This window comes from Scyliorhinus torazame, chromosome 21 (assembly GCF_047496885.1).
Source record: "Scyliorhinus torazame isolate Kashiwa2021f chromosome 21, sScyTor2.1, whole genome shotgun sequence".
In the NCBI taxonomy this organism is placed as follows: Eukaryota; Metazoa; Chordata; class Chondrichthyes; order Carcharhiniformes; family Scyliorhinidae; genus Scyliorhinus; species Scyliorhinus torazame.
The window spans coordinates 12886412-12904362 of NC_092727.1; the positions used below are offsets into that span (position 1 = coordinate 12886412).

The window sequence follows — 17951 nt, forward strand, 5'->3', positions numbered from 1 at the left end:
AGAATGCAAAGCATGCTCAGCGTTCAGTTTGCATGTGCATCATTTGCTGATGGAAATGTGCTGATGGAAGTCAGTTGTAGGGCACTGAGGGTGCTGAAGGCTGCCCTGTATTGTCTGGCGGTTCAGTACCCTGACCGTAACGTTCAACTTGGGTGGTGAAAGTCCATTTTCTTTAAAACTGTAGAGGTGTTGAGACTCTTGAAATGGGGGCACTATTTTCAGCGCTCTGTGAGCTTTCTTGACCAACAAAACAAAACGGAGAAATTAAACTATGATCGCAATTTCTACTTTTTCCAGGTCGTGTTGCCAATTTTGAGCACAGTAGCCCAGTGTCCTGATTGAGCTAAACTATTGTCACGTCTCAGTTGTATTCCCTGCATCCTCCCATCAGTTGTAAAATTCTGTCCCTTCGGTCCCATTTTTTTTAGCCTGACACACACGGGTAGGGAGACTCCTTCCCCTTTCCATCGAAGGCTAGCTGACTGTCAATAGCGGCATTGTAGTAATGCCACTGGATTAATCCAGAGGCTAATGCTCTGGGGACAGGCGTTCAAATCCCACCATGACAGCTGGGGAAATTTAAATTCAGTTGATAAAAGTATGTAATTGAAAGCTAGTCTCACTAATGTTGACCTTGAAACTATCATTGGATTGCCATAAAAACCCATCTGGTTCACAAACGTCCCTTCAGGAAAGGAAATCTGCCGTCCTTAAACTGGCCTGCCACATGTGACATGCGACACTTCTAAGGGACTACCATTGATGAGGAGATCCAGCATTGAGTCAACTGTTCCGTCTTCAATCTTCGCCCACCTGCCTTTTACAACAGGGGCCTTTGGAAGTCAGCAAATGTCCTGGTTTATGAGGCTGATTCGTTGACCACCCTTCTCGACTGTAGCAAAAAATGGACGTTTAGTGATGTCACGTTAAGATCCTTGAGAGCTTCCATCAGCCGTGATTGGTTTAATCCTGGGGATCAAATGGTAGAACCAACGCTTGTGTTCACCATGAAGCATCAAAGCCCTGCTCCTGTGGAACCAACTCGAATGGACAGGCCATTGTGTCCACAAGTCTGGAAACTGCCTCCCTTGGCGGGTTCTCCTCTCCCAGTCCTCCATTGGGCAGCCGTAGGAAAAGCACAGAGGCGTTAACATCACCGACTGTGAGGAGAGGGCTGCGGGCAGCTTGGCATAGAATCATAGAATTTACAGTGCAGAAGGAGGCCATCCAGCCCATTGGGTGTGCACCGGCCCTTGGAAAGAGCACCCCATTTAAGCCCACACTTCCACCCTATCCCCGTAACCCAGTAACCCCACCTAACCTTTTTTGGGCACTAAGGGCAATTTAGCATGGCCAATCCACCTAACCCGCACATCTTTGGACTGTGGGAGGAAACCGGAGCACCTGGAGGAAACCCATGCAGACACGGGGAGAGCGTGCAGACTCCGCACAGACAGTGACCCAAGCTGGGAATCGAACCTGAGACCCTGGAGCTGTGAAGCAACAATGCTAAACACTGTGCTACCGTGCTGCCCTTAGCCCATCAAGGCCCAAGCTGCTTTGAGGCTCAGCAACTTGACGGTGAGGCAGAACGGCGGCGGCAGAGGAAGGAGAAGGAAGTAAAGCTTGGGCTGGGATTCCAACCCCCCACCCCTCTCACAACAACATGCCTTCTCCACTGCGGAACTTGTGGGTCCACAATCGTGCTCCTCAGTCATCTGAAGACTCACCAAACTTGACGGATGTCATCCTCGATTCTGAGGGACCACCACTGCTCTGACTGAATGTCCACGGCAACGTGCTTGGCTCTTACCTGTCCTCTGAAATGGCCTAGCAATCCACTCCATTCAAAGGCAATTATCAACGGGAACAAGTGCTGGCCTTGCCAGCAACATACACATCCCAAGAAAGAATTTTAAAAATGGAACGCTGATTATAATTCAAACCAGTATATCTATTAGTATATGTTGAGTAAAATTCACTCCCTCCTCCCCCAGTGCCGAGTGGCAGCCGTGTGTACCGTCTACAAGATGCACGGCAGCAACTCCCCAAGGCTCCTTTGACAGCACCTTCCAAACCCTCGGCTCTACTGCCTAGGTCGACAAGGGCAGATGGCACAGGGGAACACCACCAACTGCACGTTCCCCTGCAACTCACGTGCCATCCTGACTTGAAAGTAGTTTTTCCTTCACTGTCGCAGAGTCAAAGTCCTGGAACTCTCTCCCAACCGCACTGTGGATGTACCTATACACCAGGTGGAGTGCACTGCTTCAAGATGAAGGCTTGGTATCACCTTCTCAAGGGCAATTAGAGATGGGCAACAAATGCTGACCTGGCCAGCGATAATCTCCCATATCATGACCAAATTTTTTAAAAATTGAATGGTGTTTTCCTGCCATCGCTAATGGGCCAGATTGGGTAACGGTAGCAGATTTTCATTCCCCAATGTCATTCGTGAATCAGATGGGTTTTTACAGCCATGCATTGGTTTCATGATCGTCAGACTAGCTTTTTACTCCAGATTTATTTGATTAACTGAATTTAACTTCCCCCAGTTGCCATGTCACTGAGATCATTAGTGTAGGCCTTTGGATTACTAGTCCGGTAGCATTACCACTGGGCATTCGTTCTTCAAAATAATTTTTCCAATTAAGGGGCAATTTAGCATGGCCAATCCACCTACCCTGCACATCTTCGGATTGTGCGGATGAGACCCGCACAGACACGGGCTCAATGTGCAAACTCCACACAGGCAGTGACGCGGGGCTGGGATCAAACCCAGGTCGTCGACGCCATGAGGCAGCAGTGCTAACTACTGCACCACCATGCCGCCGCTGCCCCCCCCCCCCCACCCCGACACCCCCCAATTGTTCTGAACTCCAGCGAATGCAATCCTAACTGACTCAATCTCTCCTCATGCATCCGTCCTGCCTTCCCAGGATTCTTGGACCAAAATCGTCACTGTGTTTATTTCGAGCGTGCTTCCGAGTTCTCTTGAAGATAATAGGAAACTTTCCGGGTCTGTTGATGACACTGCCACACATAGCAACCAAAGGAAATCAGCCCACCTCTTTGTTCTCTGTTGGTCTTATTCATTTTACCAATTTTTAAAAACTCCATTTCTCCCACTTGCTGTCTCTTCTCGCGCCCTTTCCTCAGCTTTGAGTAATTGTATTAGACAGTGCGATAGTCTGCATTCTGCAAGAGATCACACAGCAATTACTCACAAGCCTGCGGTGAATTATTGTCATAAATAAATAATTCTCTATCCCTTTGAATTTATTTGAAGATGTCCGCCAGATTTCTCTCTCTCTCTCCCTTTGCTCAGATTTCTCTCTTTCTCACCTTGTCTAATCGTCTCCGTTACTTGTGGAGAAGCCACTTGCAAAGAAAGACACACATCATCTCGTTGAGAGTTTTTTCAGATGAGATAAGCTGGGTGGTGGGGCGTTATGGTGTGTGCGAGGACGCACTCCCCCAAATCCCCGAGAGCCTGGGCTGGATTGTGCACAGGAGTTAGGAAGGCAAATGCAATGTTAGCATTCATGTCGATAGGGCTAGAATACAAGAGCAGGGATATACTGCTGAGGCTGTATAAGGCTCTGGTCAGACACCATTTGGAACAGTGTTAGTAGTTTTGGGCCCCATGTCGAAGGAAGGATGTGCTGGCCTTGGAGGGTGTCCAGAGGAGATTCACAAGATTGATCCCTGGAGCTAAAGACTTGTCATATGAGGAGCAGTTGAGGTCTGTGTTCGGTGGAGTTTAGAAAGATGAGGGGGGATCTCATTGAAAGCTACAAAATGCTGAGAGACCTAGATGGAGTGGACGTGGAGAGGACGTTTCCACTGGTAGAACCCGAGGGCACAGCCTCAAACTGAAGGGACGATCCTTTAAAACTGAGATGAGGAGGAATTTCTTCAGCCAGAGGGTGGTGAATCTGTGGAACTCTTTGCCGCAGAAGGCTGTGGATGCCAAGTCACTGAATGTCTTTAAGACTGAGATAGATAGGTTCTTGATTAATAAGGAGATCGAGGGTTATGGGGAGAAGGCTGGAGAAAGGGGATGAGAAACATATCAACCATGTGGCGGAGCAGACTGGTGGGTCTAATTCTGCTCCTATATCTTATGGTAATGAATTATATAGTTGGAGGGGGTGGGGCAGAATGGAAGATCAGGGATAGGTCGGAGCTGAGGAGAGATTGAAACCAGACAGAGGGGGTATTAATGGTGCCATTGAGGACTGACGAAAGTGCGAATAGTGGCATAAAGGTAAATTGCAGAATGTGTTAATAGGAGAACAAAGGCTAGTGCTCAGTGCAAGTAAAACTGAAAGACAAGTGACAAATGGCCCTGTGGGGGAGGGGTGGGGTTGTATGGGGTAAACCAAGGGAACCAAAAAATGAAAAGGGGGTCAAGATGGAGGAGAAAGTTCACAGTGTAAAGCTATTGAATTCAGTGTTGAGTTAAGACGGCTGTAACGTGCCTACTCGGGAGATGAGGTGTTGATCTTCCAGTTTGCTTTGGGCATCATTGGACCATTACAGCAGGCCAAGGATGGACATGTTGGAATGAGAGAAGCATATTGAGTTGAAATGTCAAGCGACCTGAAGGTTGGGGTCACGCTTGCGAACAGAGAAAAGGTGTTCTGCAAAACAGTCACCCAGTCTGCGTTTAGTCTCCCCAACGTAAAGGAGAACACGTTAGGTGCAACGCTTACAGCAGATCAAATTACAGGAGGTCAGAAGGTTTGGGACAAGGTATTGGGTGTTTTCATTCCATCAGAACAATTGTTCCATGACTCCTCAGTGAACCAAGATCCTATTATATTCCTCCCCTTCATTAGTGACCAGAGCAATGCGCTATTCACTCTGCTGATGATAGCATTACAACATAACTGGGGGTTCAATCACATTGTAGTCAAATACTGACAGAATTAGACAGTGGAATTAAACATTCAGCATCAAGAAGGACAAGTTGAGGCCCTGTGTAGTTGCTCATTTCTGCTTCTGTAAGACTTACAAAGTCCCCTCCATTGCAAACGTTCATAAGGACAAAAACATGGCCAGAGAAGGTGACCAAAGATTGGGTGGGTTCAGTCAAACTCAGCTTTACTTGCTAGTGTTAATAATCTGATATCTACAATGCTTATGTCCACCATATAATGGAACTTTGCAGCTTTGTTTCAGCAGACTGGAGAGCTCATTTTTCTTTTGCTTGCAAACTTCACGTAGTGCCTTGTCAAATGACAAGTAGGGCTGGTTTAGCACAGGGAGCTAAACAGCTGGCTTGTAATGCAGAACAATGCCAGCAGCGCGGGTTCAATTCCCGTACCGGCCTCCCCGAACAGGGGCCGGAATGTGGCGATTAGGGGCTTTTCACAGTAACTTCATTGAAGTCTACTTGTGACAAGAAGTGATTATTATTATTAGGTTATTTTTTAAGGTTCTTCCATGGGTTGTGGATGTCACTTGAGGTCATCATTTATTGCCCAGCTTTAATAGCTACAACGGAAAGGCTTGCGAGGACATTTCAGACGGGCAGTTAAGAGTCTGTCAGTCTGGAGTCACTTGTAGGCCAGACCAGGTGAAGATTTCCTTCTCCAAAGGTGAATCAGATGGGTTTTAAAGACGATCAATGACAGCTTCATGGTCACCAATACTGAGACTGGTTTTCAATTCCAGATGTTTTGTTAATAAATTTAACTTATTAATTAGTTGAATGTTAATTCCACCAGCTGCTGCGATGAAATTTGAACCTGTGCACCCAGAGCATCGGTCTGAGCTGCTGGACTACCATTCAAGTGACATTAACACGACAATACCGTCTCCCTTTATGAGGATAATCTAAAGATAAAGATAAAGATAAATAATCTTTATTGTCACAAGTAGGCTTACATTAACACTGCAATGAAGTTACTGTGAAAATCCACTGGTCGCCATATTCCAGCGCCTGTTCCGGTACACAGAGGGAGAATTCTCAGCTGGTACGGGAATTGAACCCACACTGCTGGTCTTGTTCTGCATCACAAACCAGCTGTCTAGCCCACTGAGCTAAACCATCCCTTTTTGCTCTGCTCACTGCAGGGAGGTCTTACGGCACAGTGGGTAGCATCCCTAACTTTAAGTTAGAAGCTCAGTGTTTGAATCCCACTCCAGGACTTGATGGCCACAGAAGGTGTGTTCATAATTTGGCCAAACAGGTTGATTGTCAGCCTGTAAATCCTTACAACTTGCCTATGGCAAACTGGGGACTCAGACTCTCCTGCTGCGATAAGGCTTTTGTAGACTTTGAAACTCAGTCAAGCATTCATAAAACCATTGGGAAATGTCAACGAGGAACTCTATTGAAACAGTAGATCCTGTGGTCATGTTTTTTTTCACACAACAGGTGGCCTGTCAATCAACATATTCAGCGGAGAATGTTTTTTTTTAAAATGACAGATTAAGCCTGTTTTATTCAAGTTTAAAGAGCAGGTGATTTAAAAATCTTAATATCCTGACACTAAAACAGACTTTACCGTTCTTGTGTCTTGTGTCTACTCCATGGATTTGTGACTCTCACATTAGCTTAAGAACCTTGGAACAGCAAAGATGGTGTCTGCTTGAACACAGCACTAAGTTCAAATGGCTCTGCTGAGTTCGGGTTTACTGCCTGTGGGAATCATGCCCTGCTCCCTTCTCCCTGCCAGTAAAAATGGGAAGTTTTGGAAATCGGGGGCGGAACCTCTGCATCGGGTTCCCACTTGCCAGAGCCTTCCTGACTCTGTAACATGAAGACCACAGATGTAAAAAGGAAATAGCTCCTAAGTTATTTAGTAACCAATTTAAATTGACCACCCCTCATGACCGACTGCGGAGCCAGAGGAAAGTGTTTCTTCTCTCATTATAAAACCCTTACCCAATTTTAAAATCCTATTATTTCTCCTTTTCTGTGCTGAGGTGCCATCCTCCAAAGTGTCATCTGTCATCCGGCACCTTACCAAATACTAATTCCTTTGTGCGAGTATCTGCACAGTACCAACAAGCTTTTAGATCATGAAGATTTCGTTTAATCCACAGTTATACCTTTTAGACCACTGTTCATTAGCTAGTAATTGGAAGCGAGAAGCCCTGGTTGTTTTTCCCCTCAATTAGGATAGCTTCACCTCAATCTCGACCCAAAAGTCACTCAGCACATGCTTTGAAATTGGCCTGGGTTCTTCATCAGGATTTATAAGCTGAATATCCAGAGGGCTCAGTAAAATGTTTTAAGAGGGTTATTACTCTGAACCATTGGCTTAATTTTCACTCATTTTTGTTATTCACGTGCTAGCTTGGTATTTCAGGCACAATCACTTGGATTTGAGCTCGCACTTAATCCGTCTCTGTTTTGCGTCTTTCTTTCTCTCTCTCGCTATTGTTCTTCCTCCCTTTGTCTCTCTCTCTCTCTCTCTCATACTCTCATACGTGGAAAGACTAATGAGATTCACATCACGCATGCACAATTGATATTTGCAGCAGTTCCTTGGAGGGATTAACCTAATCCCACTGATCCACTGCCTGGTTATTTTACACGTTAGGCCTTTTCAAGAAGCTTTTGTTTTCTGACAAAATTGAACAAGAAGTACAAGATCAGGAAATGTTGGCGGAATGAACAGAACATCTTTCCAGGCAGGACAAGGCACGTTCCGGACCACCAGAGAATTTCGGCTAGCACTGTCCACTTTGAGATGCCAGCAGGACTGGTGCAGAAGTACAACTCACCCTGGGCAAACCCTCAGCCGTACGCCACCCCCAAGCAACAATTAACTTTTGAAAATGTGCATTAGTATACATAAAAATTCTGTATTCGTGATTGCAGATTTATTTTACATGAAAAAGGAGGATTGTTTGGTGCCGATTGTACATTGTCATTGTTCTATTCTTTTCATAGATACGTGCTAGAGAAAATGACATCAGAATGAGCGATATAAGAGCAGCACGGTGGAGCAGTGGTTAGCACTGGGACTACGGCGCTGAGGACCTGGGTTCGAATCCCAGCCCTGGGTCACTGTCCATGTGGAGTTTGCACATTCTCCCCGTGTCTACGTGGGTTTCGCCCCCACAACGCAAAGATGTGCAGGTTAGGTGGATTGGTCAATTGCTAAATTGCCCCTTAATTGGAAAAAAATAATAATTGGGTACTCTAAATTTATATTTTAAAAAAATGTGCGATATGGCTGACATGATATAGATTATCATAGACTTTACAGTGCAGAAGGAGGCCATTCGGCCCATCGAGTCTGCACCGGCTCTTTGAAAGAGCACCCTACCAAGCTCACACCTCCACCCTATCCCCATAACCCAGTAACCCCACCCAACACTAAGGGCAATTTTGGACACTAAGGGCAATTTAGCATGGCCAATCCACCTAACCTGCACATCTTTGGACTGTGGGAGGAAACCGGAGCACCCGGAGGAAACCCATGCACACACGGGGAGAACTTGCAGACTCTGCACAGACAGTGACCCAAGCCGGGAATCGAACCTGGGACCCTGGAGTTGTGAAGCAATTGTGCTAACCACTATGCTACCGTGCTGCCCTATAATGCTAAGTGTTCCTGTAACAGTTAACAGGTGATTTTTAAGGGCAGCACGGTGGCGCAGTGGGTTAGCCCTGTTGCCTCACGGCGCCGAGGTTTCCGGTTCTGGGTCACTGTCCGTGTGGAGTTTGCACATTCTCCCCGTGTTTGCGTGGGTTTCGCCCCCACAACCCAAAAACGTGCAGGCTAGGTGGATTGGCCACGCTAAATTGCCCCTTTAATTCGAAAAAATGAATTGGGCACTCTAATATTTTTTTTTTAAAAACCACATGATTTTTACGCGCAAGTTACACAATCAATAGTCATTACAACAGAGTGGGCTACGTTCCTGATATTATTTACTGGTTCGCAATTTTGGAGTCGTCATGTAGATGTACAAGTTTGTAAAACTGCCTCATAAACAGAATTAGGAATATCATATGAAATTTTGCAAAATACATCTTAATGTTTGTCTGACCACGTGGGTGTACATCAGTAGATTTAGACCTTTTACTCAAGTGCTGAAACTTGTTTACTCACTTTGTAGTTTCATGCGGTTTCTTCGCAACACCCCCCTCAACTCCTCCCCCAATTTTGTCACTCCAGGTGACCGCCTAGTTTGCCGAGTGTTTGCACTGACCCTAGTGCTGAGTGACCTTTGGGTTGATGGGGGCCCCTGACATTCTGCGGCGAGCTGTTGAGTGAAGATACAATTTACACACGGCAGCGCTGTGATCACACCTGATGCAGTCTGTGCTTTGACATTAACCCAGGGGCAGGCAAGATTGGCAGCTGTGCGCTGGGTTCACTCCATGCTGTGACTATTGTTTTGTACAGCAAATTATCTTCATCGTCCTGTTGACTTTGCAATGTTGCAGCAGACGCCCAAAAAAGGAAAAAAGCAAAATGAGGCGAGTCGCAGAATGGGGCAGGCGGCTCGATTACAAATATGAGAGGACCTCAAAGGGCGGGCTGCCACAATCAGATTTTTTTACCAGACAGCTACTGAAACTCGAGTGTGATTGAACATATTGCCCTGACAGTTTGGCATACTATGTTGCACTGTTCCATAAGGCACATTTTGATACATGTAGGATTTCCAAAGAAACAGGAGTAACACATTCAGTCTCTCCAGCCTGTCAGACCATGGCTGTTGTGCATTCCGGGTCACACTCCGTGTGAAGTTTGCACACTAAGTCTGGGTGGGTCTCACTCCCACAACCCAAAAAATAGATGTGCAGGGGAGGTGGATTGACACTGCTACATTGTCTCTTAATTGGGGGGAAGGAAAGGTTCTTGTGCATCTACATGCCTCGGTTCTGTAAAACCTTTTTTTGAATTTAGAGTGCCCAATTATTGATATATATTTTTCCAATTAAGGGTCAATTTAGCGTGGCCGAGCCATCAAACCGGCACAACTTTGGGTTGTGGGGAGGTGAATCATAGAATCATAGAATTTACAGTGCAGGAGGAGGCCATTCGGCCCATCGAGTCTGCCCCACCCCTTGGAAAGAGCACCCTATATAAGCCTATGCCTCCACCCTATCCCTTTAGCCCAGTAACCCCACCTAACGTTTTTGGGCACTAAGGGCAATTTATCATGGCCAATCCACCTAGCCTGCACATCTTTGGACTGTGGGAGGAAACCGGAGCACCCGGAGGAAACCCACGCAGACACGGGGAGAACGTGCAAACTCCACACAGACAGCGACCCGGGGCCGGGACAAACCCGGGTCCGCAGCGCCGTGGGCAGCAGTGCAAACCACTGTGCCACCGTGCCGCCCTCGTTTCTGTAAAACATTGACACCCGAACCTCACCAAAATCTGTCATTCTCGGTGCTGAAGATTTTCAGTTGACCCCCATTTTTATGTGAAACATGATTTAAAATCAAAAAAGTTCTACCACAAAGGAACGCGAAAGAAGTAAGAGACTTGCATTTATATATCATCCCTCGGAATTTTCAGACTTCTCAAAGCACTTCACAGCCAATTAGGTGTGGTAATGTGGGAAAAGCGGTGCCTACTTGCACAGACAGCAATGTGATCATGACACATAGTTTGTTTTCCTTTTACAGTGTTGTTTGAGAAATGAATATCGTCCAGGACACTGTGCACAATTCTTGTGCTACTCTTTCATTCGTTCCATGGGGCATTTGACACCCACAGGCAGGTGGGGAGCACCCTTGACAATGCAGCACCCCCCCAGTGTTGCAGTGGAGCTGTGAGTGTCGAACCTTGTGTTCAAAATGTGCCCTGAACCCAGAACCCTGTGACTCAGAGGTGATACTGCTAAAACTGAGCCGTGGCTGACGCTTCTAGCCCGTAGCTCCGTGACTGGGCATTTTAGTTTCTCCTTAAGAACTTGACTTGGTACTCAAGGCTTAATAATGCTTCCTGAACCTCTACCGTTACCCAAGTGCTGCATTCTAGGCCACTGATTGGCCTATTTTCCCCTGCATCATCCCAAATCGAAGCAGGTGCAACACCAGGGTTGCTGATCATGGAAAGCTCAGAATGCTGATTGGGTGTATTCGTGGCGGTTGCATCATGTGACCTCCTGACTGAAACTGCCCCACATGGTCGAACAGTCCTTTTTCATCGATCTACAATTTTTCTTCTTGCAGATTAATAAACAAACACTGGCTGTGAAAATGAAAAGAAACACTTTTTAAAAATCACCCTGTAATTTTTCGCCACACTGTCCAGGAGGTCAATCTTTAATTCCTGTCAATCTGGGAGAGGTGTGTGGAGTTCTACTGCACTGTAACCTGCACTTCACTTCCTGAGAAGAAAATGTGTCTTTATTTTGTCACTTGTTCTGGCCATGAGTCAAGCTCCCATCTGCTTAAATATTCTGGCAATGATTGTGAATATGTTATCTTGACACATTGACAAACGTGGAGATGCAGTAATGTCCTCACGTGTTACCATGCCTTTCTTCAGCATTGTAAACAAAAAATAAACTTGTATTTTATACAGTGCTTTTCGCAACCATCAGACATCTCAAACAACTTTGCAGTCAGTGATGTAAGTCTTCTAATGTCGGAAACATGCCAACCAATTTCTGCACAGCACGCTCCCACAGCCAGCAATGTGATAATGACCAGATAATCTGTTTTTGCGATGTTGATTGGGGACAAACATTGGCCAAGGTCACTAGGGATAGCTCCCCTTTGGGCAGGAAACTGTGGGCTGGATGTTCGAGGATAGCCGAACTAGTAGAGACGGGAGCACGTGATGAAAAGAAGGTTAGATGGTCTGAGAGTGTGATGTAGCAAAAGCTTCCCTAGCCAGCTGCTACCTCAAGGAAGGGCTGAATAAGGATTCAGACGAGACCAAAGATCAAAATAGTAAACGTGAAAACTTGGATCCCCTAATGTGTTTTGTTCTTGACTACCCGGCAGCCTGCACAGAGGAGATGTGCGGAGTAATTCTACTCTGGTATGGTGCTAGACGAGGAATAAGGAGCTTTCTTGATTGAATGATCTTCATTGGTGGCTGAATTTGATTATGCTTTCCCGAGTGATTTACCGATGTGATATTCTCCGGACAGGGGGACATGGCATTGCCTGCATAGATAATAAGGCTGCAACAAAATTCAGGGGTGCTGGTAACATTGAACACACTGGAATGTAGCCCAGGCATCATCACGGACCTCTCATTGTGTTCAAATGCATCTCATCACATCCTCAATGATTAAGAGCAAGGAAATGTATCATGGCAGGGGCACGACAGGAATGCTGAATATTAATGTGCTTCAGTGACAGGGTTGCCTTTGAGTTAAAGGATACCAAGCAGCAGGGACTGGGCAGTGTGTTTTGGTTGGCACAGTCCTTTTCACCCATGGGTCTCGGGCTGAAATGTACCATGAACGGATGAGATGATGGTTCCCCATCTCTGACCTGCGATTGGCTGGAATGAGTTTGGAGCCCTCTCAGTCCAGTTTTTAATGAACAAATTACTGCCCACAATTCTCCACTAATGGTAGCAAATTGTCAACTTTGCTAAGAGAGAGGTCAGCAGGCCGGCTGGCGAGAGAAACGCAAATGACACTTGATGTGTTATGTACTCTGGGATAACACAGGCTGCAACTCGATGCAGCTTTGACCAAATTATACTCCAGACTTTGAAGTAAGTTCATTGTGATTTATTGAACCATTAGCACAGTTCTCTATGAGTTTGACTCTCCTGCTAATCTTGCTATAGTAACTCAGTCTAACTAACCAGTCTGCTCTAAGCCACGTGGTGGGTGTGATGCTTCTGATCTGCCCCTGTCCTTCTCTCTAAGTGTCGCCTGTGGAAAGAGACAGAGCATGTGTGCCCAGTCCTTTTATATGGGTTGTATAATGCCCCCTTGTGGTAGTGTCACCTCTGGGTGTCTTGACTGCCCATTGGTTGTGTCCTATTTTATGTGTTCATTAGCTGTATGTCTGCATGTCACAACATCTCCGGTGCTCCCTCTAGTGTTTACTTAGTTGTAGTGTATTTACATTAACCCCTTGTATATTTACAGTGATGCATATCACCACAACACTGAGGGGCAAAGTGCTCTTCTGAGGTACAATTATGGGGTGTTACTGAAACCGAGGACATTTACTCCGCACTTATCTCTTTGATCATTCTTGTGGTAATTTGTCTGAAAATTTTCTCCTTTGGTTCAGCGCCAATTTATGACTGATTGTTCACCCTGGAAGCCCCTCGTGATGTTGTGCGTCATTGGAGATGCTGGATAAATGCATGTTGTTGTGCTGGCATTGAATGCTGATACACCGAGTGTAAAAGATGGATCATATCGACCATCTTGTACCTGTCTCAACAAAACTCATCCCCCAAATGCTGCCCTGCTCAGAAAACTGACCCATGACCCGAGCCCACTAAAACAAACATTCATTTTAAATTCTTCACTGACTGACCCAGCAACCAAAGGCTCTGAAGACACCCTGGGGAATTATTTGTGTTTCTACAATACAATACGAACCCCATCCAAAAAGTTAAGTTTTGGTTCGTCAGCTTTAACTCCACGCATGGTTCATTCAAACCTGATGGTTTTGTTCAATGTTATTACTTCTGTTCACGAGTAAAGAATAAGGGATATCTAAGCCCTCTCCACCCCCCTTCTCACCTTTGTATTATCAGCTTCCAAAAAGACCAAAGTTCCTCTTACCAATATAATGGAGCATCTCGGAGCAGACACAATTTGCATGTGTGTGTGTGATGGGGGAGGGGGGTGCAGGGTGGCGGGGGGGGAGGGGGGGGGGCACAATGATCTCAATTCGCTTCACTTATGTGCAGAAATGATACTGAAGAAAATTATTGGGTTTGGGTGAGTGATGAGCTGGAGTTACGACTGTGTACAGTGATATGATTCCTGGTAAGAATGGAGCCGATTGGGTTAGCCACCTGTCAACAAACACAGAGAAGGTCCGTGATTAATTTTACAAACGGAATTTGTAATATGTTACACAAAACTAGTTGGGCCACAGCTGGAGCACCATATTACAGGGACGATGTGATTGCAAAGCAGAGGATACGGAGAAGATTCCATTGTATTCTTTCATGATTCCGTAAACAGTCTTAAAAGGGAGTTGGACAGAGTTGGACAGAGGATGAGAAACATTTACAGGGTTATAGACAATAAAGTCGCCATAGTCCCAGATGACCATAGGGTGCGTTCCCCTTTGAGGGGGAGAGCTGACTGGTTTAAACTGAGGATCATCGCACCTCAGGCGAGGGGCAAGGTTAAGAATATGGGGCTTTCATGAATAACTTCAGCCGCAATGTGAAAGTTTGGGTTATGCTGAGGATGCGAAAGGTGCTAGAGAAAGCAAGGTCTTTATTTTGTTTACAGGGTGAATTTACTGAGCCATCAAAGAGCCTAATTTAGTGTAACTTGAAGGGATCTTGGCCACTATGGTAGACGGTGGCATAATGGTAATGTCACTGGGCTCGTAATCCAGAGGGCCAGATCAAATCCCTCCACTGCAGCTGGTGGAATTTAAATTCAATTAATTAACAATTTTAAAAAAATATCTGGAATTGAAAGCTATTCTCGGTAATGGTGAACACAAAGCCATCATAGTAAAAACCCATCTGATGGCCTTTAGGGAAGGCAATCTGGGCAGTCCTTGCCTGGTCTGACTCCAGACACACAGCAATGTGGTTGATTCTCAACTCACCTCTGAATTGACCGAGCAAAGCCACACAGTTCAGGGGCAATTAGAGATGGGCAACAAATGCTGGCCTCAGCAGCCCCTGAGGACTGCAGCGGTTCAAGGATGCAATTCACCAACACCTTCTGAAGGGCAACGAGGGATGGGTAATAAATGCTGGCCCAACCAGCGAAGCCCACATCCCCTAAAATTATTTTTTTTATAAACCTGCGTCCCATGAATGAATACATTTTTTAAAAATCTGAAATTAGTTTTTTATGCAAGACCCTGAACAATCTCTTTGCCCTGCTAATTATCACCATGAAAGTTACAGAGGCTTGGCTGCTTCAAATGTTGCTGAAATTACGTCTCGCTCTATTATCCAGAGTCCAGTTACAGAATGGCTATTTGAGTTCTGCTGCTTGACATTAAAAGCTGGCAAGTTTATAAATGAGGTTTTTCTTTCCCTTTGTCTCCAGGGAATAGATTCCACATCACGTCTTATGGAGCCTTGTACATATCCGATGTACAAAAGGAGGACGCGTTGTCTACGTACAGGTGTATCACCAGACATAAATACAGCGGAGAAACGCGCCAGAGCAATGGAGCCCGTCTCTCTGTTTCCGGTAAGGGTGCGGACCTTTCTGATAATGCCAAGAGTTTAGAATCTTGTCTTTCTCTGCCACTCAATGGTGCCAAATGCCCTGATATCTCCAGGAATGAAAGATGAATTTGAAGCATCAAAGAGGGTACTGAGGAGATCTGTCAGAATGGTGAAGAGATGGATGAAGATGGGGCTTTTCTTAAAAACAGAGATGATTAAAGGGAGATTTAATACAACTGCTCAAAATGATGAGGGGCTTTGGCAGAGATAGATAAGGAGTAACTGTTTCCACTAAATGATTACAGAATTTCTGACGCACCTTCGCAAGTTAGCTGAACATTATGACTTTGGCCCATCCCTCCCTGAGGTGTTAAGTGATCAATTGGTGTGCGGCATCAACAATATGGAGACTCAGGGGCAGCACAGTGGCGCAGTGGTTAGCACTGCTGCCTACGGCGCTGAGGACGCGGGTTTGAATCCCGGCCCTGGGTCACAGTCCGTGTGGAGTTTGCGCATTCTCCCCGTGCCTGCGTGGGTTTCACCCACACAACCCAAAGATGTGCAGGATTGGTGGATTGGCCAAGCTAAATTGCCCCTTAATTGGAAAAAAAGTAATTGGGTACTCTAAATTAAAAAAAATAAAATGGAGACACACAGAAAGCTATTAACGGAGCCGGCCTTCAATCGGAAATAGGCTATATGACTGTCACTCTCCCACAAGAATGTGGGTCTCTAGAGTTCTGTGGATTATGGCATACACAGTGTCGGGTGGCCTCCATTCTGTCTCCACCACCCCCCCCCCCCTCCCATAAGGATAGGGCTTACGTGACCCAGTCACCACCAAAACAACATCAGGGTCAGACCTGATGGTCAAATGCGACCAGGGCCTGAAGGAACCATCTCCCCAGAGTACGGTGAGGCGTACCCACAACAATACTGTACCTGCGGTCACAGGACCTGTGGCGGTTGAGGTTACCAGAATCTACTGCAAACATGGTGCCCAGGCCAGGTGGCACAGACGCCCTGAGCCAGGCCTTGCATATTGCCCGCGCGAGGAGGAAAACCTGATGCAGCTAAACTGCATCGTGGTCTCCAAAGTAGGTAAAGCCTTTGAGTCAACGGTCACCCCCTGGATATGGAAATCGACACAGGGGCTGCAGTCTCTATTATCGGACGACAAACATTCTGTAGGCGTGTATGGTAATTCTGCCCCTGGGTTTGAGGGATACCAAGGTCCGGCTGGCAACATATCCCGAGCATTGACCATCATCGGTATCGTGGTGACCCCGGTCACCCAAGGACAACGGTCCATTCGACTTCCACCGGTAGTGGTGCGATGTCCCGGACCCAGTCTTCTACTCTCTGACCGGTTACAAAGACTCCGCCTGGACTGGCAACAAATCCTCTGGATGGACACTGGCGGTCTGTACGATGCCCTTGGAAAGTATCTGGAGGTTTTCCAGGAGCACCTGGGAAAAATAATGGGGGTCAGAGCAAAGATTGATGTTGACCCGGAGGCCCTACCTAAATACTTCCGGGTCCGACCGGTCTCATAGGCCCTGCTTACGAAAGTGGACGATGAATGGAGCTGGCTAGAATGCTTGGGCATCATACCCCCGGTCCAGTTCATAGAGAGGACAGCACCAGTGGGCCCGGTGCTGAAGCCGAACAGGTGCGTCCGCCTGTGTGGGGTGATAAGATGACAGTAAACAGGGCCTCGGACTGGCACCCCATGTACTATGTCGTAGAATCATAGAATCCCTACAGTACAGAAGGAGGCCATTCGACACATCGAGCTTGCACCGATCCACCCCACCCTATACCCGTAATCCCATAACCTAACCTGTATATCCCTGGATACTATGGGGCAACTGAGCATGGCCAATCCACCTGACCTGCCCATCCTTGGAATGTGGGGGGAAATTGGAACACCCGGAGGAAACCCACGCAGACACGGGGAGAAAGTGCAGACTCCACACAGACACTCACGTAAGGTCGGAATTGAACCCGGGTCCCTGGCACTGTGAGGCAGCAGTGCTACCCACTATGCCACCATGCCCTACAGAAGATCTGTAGGGAAAGTTGGCGGGGGTGGGGGGGCGGGGAATGATGGGATCATCGGTGGGATGATGGGATAGGAAGGCCGATTCCTGGCCAATGCAAAGCGCCTCAACACCCAAATTGAGAAGAAAGGACTGGCCGCGATATACGCAGTAAAGAAATTTCACCTGTATGTCCATGGGTTTCATTTCACAGTGATCATGGACGATAAGCCCTCACTCGGCCTCTTTAAGGAAGACAAGATGTTTCCACCAGTAACTTCGGCCAGAATCCAACGATGGGCACTGCTGTGGGCAGCATATGAGTACACCTCTGAACATCATCCAGGAACACAGATTTGTTCACGAAGCTCAATATGTGCCACACGTTACTCTAGTTGCAGCAAGAAATGGCATCATAGAATAGAATCATAGAATCCCTACTGTTCAGTAGGCCATTCAGCCCATCGAGTCTGCACCGGCCCTGTGAAAGAGCACTCCACCCAAGCCTGCTCCCCCACCCTATCCCAAAAACCCTTTAGCCTAACCAACACATCTTTTGAACACTAAGGGGCAATTTAGCGTGGCCAATCCACCTAACCCGCATGTCTTTGGACTG

The 17951-nt window shown here is 46.6% G+C and overlaps 1 protein-coding gene across 3 annotated transcripts in view; it reads left to right on the forward strand.

Annotated features, from left to right (window-relative positions):
• dscaml1 (Down syndrome cell adhesion molecule like 1) overlaps window positions 1–17951 on the forward strand; it is a 692721-nt gene that overhangs the window by 387603 nt on the left and 287167 nt on the right. For all 3 annotated transcript variants that reach the window (XM_072486516.1, XM_072486518.1, XM_072486519.1), the window contains exon 4: window positions 15169–15315. In XM_072486516.1, the coding sequence (XP_072342617.1) occupies window positions 15169–15315 (147 nt within the window). The remainder of the gene's footprint in view (window positions 1–15168; window positions 15316–17951) is intronic.